Genomic DNA, 14800 nt, shown 5'->3' with positions numbered 1-14800 from the left:
CACACATTTAATGGAGACACTATATAGTATGGATGCATCCACATACTAGTAGTCTATGGTTCAAAATACAGTGTTGTATTCAGAATCAGATCAGTTTACATAATCTCACCAGAAGAGGTTAATGATGATGGCTAACTTATGTCGCAAAATCTAGTTTGCTGCCTACCAAGACTTCATGTTTGGGGATCATAGGGAGTCATAGCGGAGCCAAACAATTAAATTTATCAAAACGTGTTTAAGGTAATCCGATATAAATAAAGTTAAGGTCCAAATTTTGGAGAAGAGGACAGTAACATTTGAGTTAAAACCATTTAATACAATCAATTTATAGAAAGACTTAAATATTACTTTATGTAAACATCAGTGTTTGTTGTAATACAAGATACATATGAAATACACCTAGTTTAAAACATTATAAGAACAGATCCCGTGGCATTTAATTGAAAAATTAAATTAAGTCACATTAGCTTTTGCTAACAAGAGATGTAACGTTATGTTAGAAAGGCGGGATGAGAGCTAGTTATTAACTAACTTAAACCGCGACATTTAACCATTTAATGCCGACATTTAACTTTTTTTCTGATCATAACATTCTTTATGATAAACCATAGACATATATATTATTGTGTTTATTCATTGGGTTTGAAAAACTCACCTGATTTCTTTTCTCTCGGTACTAATTAGCGCAGACACACGTGTACTGACGCTATCACGCCAACTGCTCCACACGTCACGTAAAGGTCAAATGTCACACTCCAAATAAATAATAATTTAAAATAAAACAATAATGCTAAAAACTAAACATATCTGCAAGAGTAGTTGACGGTAATGTTTAAGTTACCAAATAAATTAGTAATTTAACAGTTACCAGTTAGCATTAAATAGAGCCGTCCACTGAGGTAAAATAATTAAAATACTGATAAAATAGTTTTTTTTTTAAATAATAAAAACTTAACTCAAATTGTTAAAATATATAAAGAAATATAATATTTTTTTTTTATTATAAACGTCTTTTAAAACGAGTAAAATTGCTTTAGGTGCTGATGGCAAAAATAAACAAGTAACAGTTATCCTCATAATGCAAGAAAAACGGCTGATGGATGATGACTCGTGCGCTTGCGAATCGGACTATTTAAATCAAAACTTGTACAGTACTGAGGTTATACTGTTTCAATGTGCATGAAAGTAGTTAATGCATGAAATAAAAAAACAAATCAGTAAAATTTACATGTAAGCAGGGTGTATGAGGAATATTACCTGAACAATAGAGAAAAGGAGTCATTGAAATCTGGTAGTTTTTCCTATTCCCTTGTACCTTTTGCTCAGAAAGGCTGAGTACAGGTAAAACAAAAAAAAAGTCAGTGCAAAATTCCCCCAAAAGTGAGAGACAGCTTCTTGATACACTCCTCCTAATTCTTCCCTTGACCATTTGACTAAACTTAGCCTGGGACAACCAAATTGACCAGACATATACCCCCCACTGTACTACAGAAATGGCAGATCCCCAATAAACAAACATCTAAGCCAATAATCTTTGATCACTAACAGCTTCCCTGTGGGCTTAGATATGCAAAGGTAATGGGGGTTGTGACTCTGACATAAATTCCTTTTAAACCCTACAATATCAAAGCATTTTATGGTATTACATCTGATACCATCGTTGCTTTATCAAAGTCAGATACTTCAGCTAAGCATAAAGCCTTAAAAAGCACAATTCTGTATATGACAGCATAACAAAGTACTTAAAGATAACCTGACCAACATAAAATTCATTCACAAAGAGTGTTGGACTATTTAAAAAAAAAAACAGGCTCTGTATTATATAAACACCTCAGTTTATTTAGACAAACAACAGTTACAAAATAATTCAACACATATAAAGTATATGAATAGATTTTTGTGCATATGTGATAGTAAAACATATGAACGGTTAATACCATGGTGTATATATACAATGATAGCCTCTAATCACTGTACCGTGGATCTGCAACAATTTTTATTTACAGCTTTTTTACACAGACAGGAACCTGACCATGCTCAGGTATTATTTCAGATGCTTTAGCAATTGCTGGCCAGTCCATTTGCTTGTTGAGCCTGTGAGGTGATGGTTCGGGCTAAGAGAAGAGGGTCTTGGTTGTCATGTTTATCCTGTGGTTTTCTCTTTCTGAGCAGGATGAGCTTCGGGTTCCTCAGCAGCGTGTAGAGCAACAGCCAGCGCACACGTACTCTGCCCCCTACTGAACATCCTATAAGAAAGCAGAGGAGCAAAGTTATATCATGGCATGGTTGTATATTATTATTGTCTTTGCATGCTGTTATATTTGTGTACTGTACCTCTGGTATTGTTAAAAGTATTATAAGAGGTTTCTGCGGGTCCCCGATTCGCCACAGTTTTTCCAAGCAGTAGGTGGCAGAAAGACAACATAACTGGGTTGCTATGATAATGATCAGCAAATATCATCCCTATCCAGGTATTATATCCTGCACAAAAATCACACCGTCCAAAATTACTGTACAATTATTTTAAAAGAAGCAATTTTCTTAAATTTAGATCATTTAGAATTATAAATAATTTAGATAATAAGCATTTTCATCTTAGAGAAATTTGTTTTGTCACCAAAATACCAAAAGAAAAACAAAAGCTTAATAATTATCATGGTCCTGTTTGTTCACCACATGGCACTGGATATGAATCTACCATTATTACCTGGATCCATGGACTCGTAGCCCCTCTGCATGATGGTCCGGTCAATCCGTGATACCAGCCACGTGCCCACAACGCCACTTACCAAGAGACGTAAAATGCAGTTGCTCAACCCCATTATCACATTATAGAAGAAGAAAAAATAGATAAAGCTGTGGAATGCTTTTCTGTGAAAAATTAAAAGACTTGGTTTAATGCAGAAGCATGCATATTTTATATTTAATTAAATAGCCAATTTACAATTTACATAAAATTGGGCTTTGATGTTGTTCTGCCATACCTGTTGTTGAGTGCGAGTGGCTTTTGTTTGTCGTCAGGTGAGAGTTTGTCCTGCAGGAAAAATATCTGTACCAGAACAATCTGCACTACCACTATGGCTATCACGGTAAATATGGTCAGCCTGGAATTAAATAAAAAACACATTGCTGGATTTGCTGCATGCGTTTTACAGTTCATATGTGGACATGCAATGCAACAGGATTTTCAGAGTAACGCATAAAATATGATGCATATGATGTCATCATTTATATTATATATATTTAAGTTTTTATGAACTCTCTTTAATGGAACTCACAGAATGATGGATACACTTGATAGCCAGCTGAGAAACTTTCCTTTTTGGATCGGTAGAATAATTCCATACGTAAATATCAGGGCGAAAAGAAACTGCATGAAATGAACGATCACAAAACCTGTAGAGATAAAACAAGAATCAAACCACATAATCAATAGCTTCTGCATATCTAGCAAACTAAGAAAAGTATGCAGTGTGTAGGGCAAAATATGCAAGAGATCAATGCCCGTGAAGGCAATGATCTCTGGATAAACTTTGCAAACTGACCTCACCATGTTTTCTGAGGGCATTGAATTAGCATGAGTCACTGAGTAAATCACTAGATGAAGACTGAATATATGAAATACTATAAAATTATATAAATATATATAAGAAATATATATTTGCATACCCCACAGAGTGAAGGCAATCTGCCAGCCTGAGTATCTTGTTATAGCTGCCTGACAGAGAAAATAATGTTTTAATAATAAGTAATATTTTTACTTGCAATGTCTTACAATTAAGGCTGTCAAAAGATTAATCACGATTAATCGCATACAAAATAAAAGTTTGTTTTTGTATAATATATGTGTGTGCACTGTTTGTAATTATTTACATATTATTTATATATAAATACACACACACATGCATATGTATTTAAGAAATATTACATTTATATATACAGTCTATATATTTATTCAGATTTTGATATATTTTATTTTATATATAATGTAAAAATACATACACAAATAACATATTTCTTAAATTTATGTGTGTGCTGCTTATATACATAATAATTACACGCAATACACACGCAAACTTTAATTTTGTATGCGATTAATCGTGATTACTCTGTTGACAGCCCTACTTACAATGTTATTGTTTGTTAAAGGATTAGTCCACTTTTATAAGGAAATGTACTTATCCCCATGTCACCCAAGATGCTTTTTGTCTTTCTTTTTTAAGGGGACAGAGAATAAAAAAAAACATTTTTACCTTGTCTTTGTTGAATAATGGTAGTCTACCCGCATTCACGAACATACAAAAAGTGCTAGACATGCTAAACATCTCAGTCTTATAGAAATTCCTCTTTTAGAAATGTTAGCCAGAAAAAGGCCCAATCTGAAAAACTGATGCTTATGACATCACAGACATCTAACTGCCCCTCCACTTTAAAATAATTGGCTACATTTTTTGAATGGCAGCAAAGTCAGCCAATCAGTAATGAGATTGCAAGTTAAGCCAGTAGGGAGAGCCAAATAGGTGCAAAACCACTTGTTTAAAATCCCCCACCCTAATAAAGCTATCTGAGAGAGGTTTTTAGGAAGCTTCTAAGGCATTACAGACCCAAACAAAAAAATTTTGTCTACATGTCACATCACAGAACAAGGATAAATACCCCGTTCAATCATTCTGTGTCACCTTTAAGGAAAACATTCCAGGATTTCTCCATATAGTTGACTTCAACGGTTTGAAAGTGCTCTAAACCAGTGTTTCTCAAACTTTTTCAGCCCAAGGACCACTTTATCTTCCAAATTTTTCTGGGGACCACCTAACAGAATCCCTCTCTAACACTCCCCCAAAAAACTCCCCCAATAGGAAGGATAAGCTAAGTTTAAGTTTAAAATGCAACTGTTTCAAGTCAAAAATTATTTTTTTTAAACAAATGCAATGCTATGTTCAGAAATTATTATATGAATTTTATTTCATTTGAAAAAGTAAATGTGAAATGAGCTTAATATGAACAACAAACTGCACATGTGAAAAAAATGCAATTAAACATACTATAACAGCCTAGGTACCACTTAATGTCATTCCAAAGAGCCATTAGTTTAAAACTGAGGTGGTGGGTATATGAATATGGTTGTAACTATGGTAACAATAAAATACTGAAAAAAAAGGTTCCCCTTAATGTCCAAAATCACTGAAATTACAGGGATTTTACACATGAAACAAAAACTAGTACATTACAAAACTAATAGATCTGTGGATTTTAGCTGCTCTCAGTTGACGCTTGATCTTTTATTTTGACTCCTCTTTGGTTTAGCCAACAGAAAGGCAAGAACTGATATCACAGTTTTGAAGTGCATTAAAAATCTACTTAAAGGGACACAAGGCAGCATTTTTATGTTAATAAATCATCTTCGTAAGTCGGTATATGGTTAAATGACTCATTACATGACGAATGAAGACTCTCTCGCCCGCCCCTACCGTCTGTAGGAAGAATACCCCACTTGCAAGTTCGCTGTATCCGACCCGGTGTCCTTCAGTCTCGTACACTCTAAAAAAACAAATGGTGCTATATAGCACCAAAACAATTGCTTTGGATCGTAACGATAGAAGAACCATTTTAGTGCCATATAGCACCGGTGAAGAACCAGTGAAGCACCAGTGAAGCACCAGTGAAGCACCAGTGTAGAACCATATAGGGGCCATATAGCACCACATATGGTTCTACATAGCACTATATGGTTCTACACTGGTGCTTCACTGGTGCTTCACTGGTGCTTCACTGGTTCTTCACCGGTGCTATATGGCACTAAAAATGGTTCTTCTATCGTTACGATCCAAAGCAACTGTTTTGGTGCTATATAGCACCGTTTGCAGGGTGCGATTTGCCGGGGGGGATGCGTGGGATTTCCCCCTTTCTGGTCAATGTATCCCTGCCTCTGCTTAATTATTTTTATCCCCGGTGGGGATAAATTTATCCCCCCCTCAAAGTGATCAGTGCTACTACACTTGTGGCGAGACGGATCACAAAACTTATCACTGATCCGTGGTTTGATTAAAGTCAATTTTGTTTTAAAATGCGCTGCTTTGGCTGGCTCTGATACAGCTGCCGCGCAGCCTCTCTGTATTCACCACTCTGCATGCAGACTTGCTCAATGTCCCGCCCACGGCGCTATCTGATTGGTTACAGACCCGGTTACACCTCACGAGTAGCCTATCAACACATGCGAGATGGTTATGGAGCTGTGTGTCGAAACGGTGTAAGGCAGCATATTCATCCGCATATTATTAAAGCGGGAATAAACATCACAATCTGATTATCTGTTTATGATGACAAGCAGAGTTAGTGTCCCAGTCACACCACTGAGAATGGCCGAAGTTACACGCAGATGAGGCGTTTAGCGAGGCGAGGGCGCGTCCAGTTTGCGCAAATGAGGCTAAGTGACTATACATAATGCATCTGTCTTTTCTATCATTTCACTGTAGCTCCGCATTGCGGTGTAAAGTTAATATTATTACTTTAAAAGCAGCAGTAAAACTGTTTCTACTGTAATGGTTTAACTTTGCAATCAAGACATTGTTCATATTTATATTTAAGTTGACACTACATTGTGCCATACAGTTTTGCCATTCAAGATTTAATTCTTACGCGTTTTTCGTTGTGCATGATCACAGTTCATATGTGTGGGGAAAGATAAGCTATTAGAATAAAAATATTGCGTTAGGCTGCTTCATGAGTTAATAAGAAAAAATATTTTACAATTCCTGCAAATGCAGTGATGAGTTCATGTTCTCATTATTTATTTTTATGAATTAAAATTTTTTGAAATGTGCTGTGGACAGAGACGCATTATGTCAAGAATTATAAAAAATCGTCAATAAGCTCATAATTTGCGCTAAAATAGTCTAAATGTTAAGTTTTAAAACCATTTTAAAAAGCTGGTTATATTTTGATGTTTCTGCGCAAGTTCAGCAGACAGTGAGGTTCGGGTTTGTTCCGATCAGAGCTCGTGAGCGGAGAGCGCATTTCTGAATATTAGAAATATTTTAATTAGAAATATATAAAAAAAATAATAATAATATTATAATGGATTTTTGTTAGGTCAGACAATGATTACCAAATTTCTCTCTCATATTGCTCTTCTTAACCACTGAAAACAGTCAAAAAAGTAAAAACTAGTGGTGGGTACAAAATAACTCATGACGAAATATGGTGGGTGCCCACCGTCGCCGAAATCGACGCCTATGAAAACATCCCCCCCTCTGTTTTTTTCACAAATCGCACCCTGACCGTTTGTTTTTTAGAGTGTATAGTCTTAGATATAGAACGCATTTACTCCCAGACACTAGGGGGAGCTAGTAGAGAAATAATACTCAGACTTGCCTTGTGTGCCTTTAAATAAGTGACGTTTGTATAAATACTTGCCTAGTTTAGGTCATCTTTTGGTGGACCACTGGGGGGTTTGCCGGACCACTAGTGGTCCGCGGACCACACTTTGAGAATTACTGCTCTAAAAAAATTTTTTTTCTAAAATTTTTGCCCAATAAATAAAAAATATGTACTTCTTGTCTTGAAATGTCTTGCCTTAGGATGTGCATTTTACGACCTTACATGTTACATAATTATGTTGAAAGGTCACGCATGACGTATGCGGAATGCACACGTAGGGACCATTTTAAACAATAAACTGACACAAAGACATTCATTAGTATCACTCAACATACAACAACTTCCGAACGGTCCTCCTTCTCCACACTTGTAAACACTGAAGATGTAGTTTCTTATACATCATGCATGACCTTTCAACATGATTACGTAATATACAAGGACGAGCATCACAGTGCTGGTGCAAGACGAAAAGTTGTGATCGTTTCGCTAGATAAGACCCTTTTGCCTCGGTTCGGTTGGGATCGTTTAGAGCTCTTTGAAGCTGACACACCTGGATTAATCAGTTTGTCCAATAATGGCAGACAGGAAACAAGGAGCTGGCTGAAGTTCAGGAAGTCCACTTTATGGAGAAATACCCTTAAATGTTTTTTCTCAAAAACTCAATTTCTTTTTGACTAAAAAACATGGGGGTGAGTAAATTATCAGAACATTTTCTTATGAAAGTGGAGTAATCCTTTAATATTTTTTTCCACAATGTCTAAATGAATACTTTTATCATATGTTTAAATGTTAATGTGCTGTAAGAAAGTCATACGAGTTTGGAAAGGCATAAATAAACATTGACCGACTTCATTGAAAATGGTGTATGACAGAAATAAAGGTCGAGGCATATACAAACCTTCACAAATATTTACTTACCACACTAACTGCAGGGCTTGGTTTATGAAACTTGACTGGAATAAAGTATTTCTCTCCCCTCCATAACCTCTTTATATGTTTTCTGCAGTTAAAAAAGTTTTTTAGTTAGTAAAGTCTTTGTCGTATTACAGACAATAGTGTAGACTGTCCATGTCAAGTATGCATACCTATAACATACTAGCACATGAAAAGTGTAAGTAACAGATGTCAAACTGGCAAAGATTGTCGTCGCCAACCATGACTCTGTGAATAAACATATTAGTGTTATATATTAACCATCAATCCATAAATTGATCTAAAAGTAAATATATAGTAATAAATCTTACTACGTGCGACATAGCTAAACTCTTCCATCATGGGTATGAGGGACTTGAACATATTGTCTGTTTCGTTAGTACAGGAGGATGCTATCTCTGCAAGTGAATCCTTCAACGCGTCCAGCCCATCAAAGGCATAGTCACTTATACTGTAGTCTACCAGCGTCATCTACATAAAGACAACATTTGAGCACACATAGGTTCAGATTTGGCAACTTTAGTGTATAGTATATTACAGTAAATATTTTTTTCTGATTTACCGTGTATAAGCCAATAAAAGAGATAATGGAGGTGCCAATCATTCTGTTCGGGAATTTAAAATAAGGGTCCCAATCGTATACTTTTCTCTGGAACCAACCTTTTGGTTCCAACCTAAGGAAAACAGAACAATGAGTCTTTGTTGAGTAATGTGAATACATTCATAAATAAATGTTCATGTTGGCCTACCGCTCAGGGGGGCGTTTCAGTAGAGTCTTTACATATCTGAACTGATGCGAGTGTAAATCCTCTTCATTCTAAATTTCATGAAAACAAAGAATAACTCAGGCATCTACTATTACAAATAAATAAACAAATTTCATGAAAACTGTCTTATGGTCTGACCTCTTCAGTCTGCAAATGCAGGTGGATTCTTATTGCCTTCACAATGATATACACAAACCGTCCCAGCAGGAAACACAGACACAGAAAGAACGGCCACAGAATGATCCACTTCTCATACGGGCCTAAAATCTGTAAACAGGATAATAAATTATTATATTTTACACTGAAAAAACAAACATTTTATACAACATTAGGCAATAGCTGCTTGGGTTGTACCTTTGTTTAGACTTTTAGAAATTTACAGATTAAGTCTAATATTTAAAAAAAAAAAAAATTTAATTAAAATTTGTTTCATCAGTTTATTGTCTTCATTACTGAATGTTTTATATCTGTATGTAATGACATTTTTATTGAGGTTCATAAGAGACAACCCTTTAAGAGAGTTCCTATCCATCTTTAAGGTAAATTAAAAGGCTTATGTATTGTATTATTTTGTAATACTGTATTTTTCATTGTATTTACAGTTAAAATGTTTGAATGCAATGTTTCGACCAGGGAAACAATCACACCTGTGCTTCAAACAATGAGCGAATAGTTTCTAATCTTACCATGCAAACATAAACATCATAAGTTAATAATTAAAAAATAAAAGTTAATAATTAATTATATTTGCCAACATTTCCAGATGGACAGCTTGCTGTGTCATACAATCTCGCAGTGAGCCTGAAATCCACACAAAATATACAAAATCAGTGTACAGTAACCTAAAACAAATGCCTTGACATCTCTGACAACAAACAGATACTAGTTAATGACCACTGGTATTTTTAGTATATTTCTTTGTTTTTATGTACCACATGAGCGTATACAGAACACCCAAAACCCCTCCTAGTGTTCGGTGTGGTGTGGATAGGCAAGCAAAAAAGGGCAAATATGCAACTCCCACTTCTAGTGCTCCTAGCAGGTACATAAAAGCTGAAAGAGACACAAACAGTGTTTGACTGTAACATTTAATTTAATTATAAATATATGATAGTACACTCACCTTAAGGATTATTAGGAACACCATAGTACTACTGTGTTTGACCCCAGAACTGCCTTAATTTTACATGGCATTGATTCAACAAGGTGCTGAAAGCATTATTTAGAAATGTTGGCCCATATTGATAGGATAGCATCTTGCAATTGATGGAGATTTGTGGGATGCACATCCAGGGCAACATCCCAAACATCCCAAAGATGCTCTATTGGGTTGAGATCTGGTGACTGTGGGGGCCATTTTAGTACAGTGAACTCATGTTCAAGAAACCAATTTGAAATGATTCGAGCTTTGTGACATGGTGCATTATCCTGCTGGAAGTAGCCATCAGAGGATGGGTACATGGTGGTCATAAAGAGATGGACATGGTCAGGAAAAATGCTCAGGTAGGCTGTGGCATTTAAATGATGCCCAGTTGGTACTAAGGGGCCTAAAGTGTGCCAAGAAAACATCCCCACACCATTACACCACCACCAGCAGCCTGCACAGTGGTAACAAGGCATGATGGATCCATGTTCTCATTCTGTTTACGCCAAATTCTGACTAAACCATCTGAATGTCTCATAAGAAATCGAGACTCATCAGACCAGGCAACATTTTTCCAATCTTCAACTGTTCAATTTTGGTGAGCTTGTGCAAATTGTAGCCTCTTTTTCCTATTCGTAGTGGAGATGAGTGGTAACTGGTGGCGTCTTCTGCTGTTGTAGCCCATCCGCCTCAAGGTTGTGCGTGTTGTGGCTTCACAGATGCTTTGTTGCATACCTCGGTTGTAACGAGTGGTTATTTCAGTCAAAGTTGCTCTTCTATCAGCTTATATCAGTCGTGCCCCATACTCATCTGATCTCTAGCATCATCAAGGTATTTTTGCCAACAGGGCTGCCTCATACTGGATGTTTTTCCCTTTTCACACCATTCTTTGTAAACCCTAGAAATGGTTGTGCGTGAAAATACCAGTAACTGAGCAAATTGTGAAATACTCAGACCGGCCCGTCTGGCACCAACAATCATGCCACACTCAAAATTCTTTCCCATTCTGACATTCAGTTTGGGAGTTCAGGAGATTGTCTTGACCAGGACCACACCCCTTAATGCCTTGAAGCAACTGCCATGTGATTGGTTGATAAGATAATTGCATTAATGAGAAATTTAATAGGTGTTCCTAATAATCCTTTAGGTGAGTGTAAAGTTTAATGATTAAGTACATATTTTATGGTCCTATATATATCCCATTTTGGTACAGTTATACAGTTAGGTACAAAAGTGCACTTTTTAGAAGGGTACCGCCCCAATGACAACTTTTGTACCATTTTTCTGAGAGTGCAGGGTAAAATATAGTAAAGTATAAACTGTTGTGCCTTATTTATATTAATTAACATATGCTTTAACCAAAGTGTACATTGCATGAAGGCTTTACCATGCAAACTTGTTCTACATTTTGAACTACAGGAAAGCATCTAACCGAGTACCTTACTGCTTTAATAGTAATACTGTATGTGCAATCCTGTACTTATGATATGTGCTGTACCTTTAGCCCAGTTGGGCACTTTTATCGGCGTGTAGGATTCAGAGAAGAGCTGGAGCACGCTCGGAGCGATTGCGCCAAACGCAAAACCATAAGACCAACGATTACTTAAACTCCCAATGAAATCCAAAGGCCTGAGAAACATAAGACACACATACACACAATTTAACTAATAAAGTGGCAAAACATTTAAGTCTAATGATATAATTCAAAAATCAGAGATCACCTACACCACAATGCCAAATCGACCCCTTAGGTATGGAAAGCGTTCCTCGAAGGGCTGAGCTCTTGCTCTGCGCTGTACGAATGAGAGTAGAACCATAATAAACACCTGAAACACAGAAAAAGATGATGCACCACATTACAAAATAATGCATGAGGGAAAATATGAACAACAGTCCGCTCAGACTCAAGTCAATGTTTGTGAAAAAAAAGAAGATTTTGTAAAGAATCTGTCATGGGTTAACAATATATATCAAGACTGTTGTAAACCAACTGTCAGTCCTTATCATTCTTTAAAGCAACACTTCCTCTAGGAAATTTCTTTATGTTTGTTAAGGGTGTTTATTTATAAATGCTTTCATCACTTACAGCAGGGACGAGAGAGCAATGTAGAAACAAATCCACTGAAAATCCATTTTCACAGTCTTCCCTGAGAGAAGAACGGAGAGAGTAAAATGATAACGGGGGACGATTACAACATGATTGTTTAAATGAATGAATTATCATCTAAATAAATAATCTTAGCTAATAAAATTCTGCATTAGTAAGATAAAACAAAAGTTGACTCACTTAGTTAAAAGATTGCAGCATTACATAATAAATAAATTTAAAGTGTAAAAATCATGTTTAATGGTGTGAACCATGCACAATGTTAAAAAAATATTTCAAATGTACCCTAACAGTCACTGGGGCAGTGCCCTTTAAAACAGAGATTCCCAAACTTTTCATTCTGTGACCCACTTAGATGTGTTTACCGGTGTTCTGATGAAGTCTGTATGTTTTATCACAGTATGTTTTTTATATTAAGAAAGGTTAAAGATTTTAATGGGTTACACTAAAAATCAATAATATAATTTATGTATTCTATAACACAATTTATTAAATATTTTATACTTTTCCTGTTTTCTATTACGGGTATTTCTTTTAACATTTTAGCCAATCTATAGCCTGTCTTTTTCTTTTTGTCTCTACTGTTTGTTCTAAAATTATGATGTTTACATACACAATAAATATATAAATATAGCACACAGACATGAAGTGTTATTAATATATAAACAGGCCTGTGCATATTAAATTGTGGGTTAACACAATAATTTTAGAACAAACACGTAGGCTATAAATATAAGGTAAAAAGAAATAATAGAAAACATGAAAATTATGAAATATTTAATCAATTGTATTACATAATACATGAAAGTATTGCTTTTTATATGTACTTTAGTGATTCATACTGTAAAAATAATTGACTTAAGAACAATAAAGATACATTACATACATGCACACGTACTGTATACATCTCAGTAGCCAAGCCATTAAAACTTTTTAATATTTCTAAATAATAAATGTAAAATGATTAAAATGCTAGAAAAACATTGGGAAACATAGAGGGAACGAACTTTGACAGAACACCGGGGGACACAAACATATTTTTAAATGTAAATATAGGGGGAAAACAAATTTTTTCTCTTTTATAATTAAGCAGTTTTTATTTTCCTTGTCATTTTATAAATTAAATGTACATTCAATTTCAGTTTTAAAATAACGTATGGTATATCATATCAAAACCGTAGCCAAGTGACTTTGTGTGACCCACAGTTTAAAAACCCTTGGGGTAAAAGGTCCAAATATTCTCTTAGAAAAAAGATTGTATAAAAGTTTACACGGGGCAGCACACTTTTGTACCTGAAAGGGGCATATTGGTACCTCAAAAGTGCACATTGGTACCTTAGAGGTACAAATCTGTACCAAAATGATACATATTAGGACCTTTTTAAAAGGTACTGTCCCACTGATAACTTTTACCTTTTGTCTGAGAGTGAACAAATATGTACACTATATGTATCGTTGAGGTACTAATAAGTATTTAGGTGCAAAGCTGTAGTGTACATTTTTGAAAGGGTAAATATAAAACACAGAAGCAATTCTAAGTACCGTTTAAAAGCAGAAATAATTCAGAAATAACTCACATAGTTGGAGTTTAGGTTATCATCTGTCAGTGGTGCACTGAATCAATACTGTACGGCTGTTGCTTATAGACAAAAACTAGTTAGCCTATCCATTAGAGTTGTTCTTCCTTACAAACACTTGTTACAATGTGCTCTGATATAAGAGTAAAGCTTTCGCTTCATGAATGAGGATATGAAAATGTAGTCACATGACTGGACAACCTTTGATTTGGACCACACTATTGTAACTCTCTCTCTCTCTCTCTCTCTCTCTCTCTCTCTCTCTCTCTCTCTCTCTCTCTCTCTCTCTCTCTCTCTCTCTCTCTCTCTCTCTATTGACTGAACAGTTACTCTGAATCCAAACATAGATAAGACCAGCTCCTAACTGAAGCAGATTATAAAGTGGTGTTAGTGGGTGTGGGTTTATTTTGTTTCTCAATTGTAATGCATGGTGCAAAGCAAACACCCAAGTCAGGGGTTTGACTTCTAAAGGGAACATACAAACTAACTTGAAGCTTGGATTGATTGAACGAATTCACATGCACAAAATCAGTAATTTTCATTTCTACCAATAAACAAACAAATAGATTTTCCTGTAACGTTAACCTTTCAGAAGAAGCATCTCCCAAATGCATACTTTAAATTCATTTTAAAGGCCACATTTATTTGGTGGTAAATTTAATTTAAATATGTCACACATTAGATCACTACAGTATGTATGTTTGCTCTAAAAATTGAGCTACAAGAGCACTTTAAACGCTTCTTTCTCAGTGAGATGAACTTGCATACCTATGTGTTTACAGAGAAGGCCTTCCAAGTCAACCGAAAAAGTCCGCATCCTCAGACAATCGGCATTGGTGGATTTGAAAGACTGTATTCAATTCTTTAAAATGCGAATTTTGCCGCTGCTTTTGCC

The 14800-nt window shown here is 35.5% G+C and overlaps 1 protein-coding gene across 1 annotated transcript; it reads right to left on the bottom strand.

Annotated features, from left to right (window-relative positions):
- Positions 1-1833: 1833 nt before the first annotated feature.
- Positions 1834-14073, bottom strand: stra6l (STRA6-like). Its single transcript, XM_065254390.2, has 18 exons — positions 13906-14073; positions 12308-12368; positions 11947-12047; positions 11720-11850; positions 10010-10130; positions 9833-9878; positions 9216-9344; positions 9060-9127; positions 8873-8984; positions 8622-8781; positions 8463-8538; positions 8296-8377; positions 3670-3718; positions 3279-3396; positions 2985-3104; positions 2708-2871; positions 2335-2481; positions 1834-2246 (listed from the first exon to the last, which is right to left on the bottom strand). Coding segments are annotated over exons 1-18 (1875 nt in total). The 5' UTR covers positions 13908-14073; the 3' UTR covers positions 1834-2058.
- Positions 14074-14800: the final 727 nt, after the last annotated feature.

The sequence above is a fragment of the Paramisgurnus dabryanus genome, chromosome 4 (genome assembly GCF_030506205.2).
Source record: "Paramisgurnus dabryanus chromosome 4, PD_genome_1.1, whole genome shotgun sequence".
Classification (NCBI taxonomy): domain Eukaryota; kingdom Metazoa; phylum Chordata; class Actinopteri; order Cypriniformes; family Cobitidae; genus Paramisgurnus; species Paramisgurnus dabryanus.
This window is presented reverse-complemented; position numbering and strand designations above follow the sequence as displayed.

Coding starts and splice junctions, on each gene's coding strand:
- stra6l (XM_065254390.2), bottom strand. Junction 9,879..10,009: donor GTTCTGTATACGCTCATGTG/GTACATAAAAAC, acceptor TGTGGATTTCAG/GCTCACTGCGAGATTGTATG. Junction 8,539..8,621: donor GTTTAGCTATGTCGCACGTA/GTAAGATTTATT, acceptor GTTTATTCACAG/AGTCATGGTTGGCGACGACA.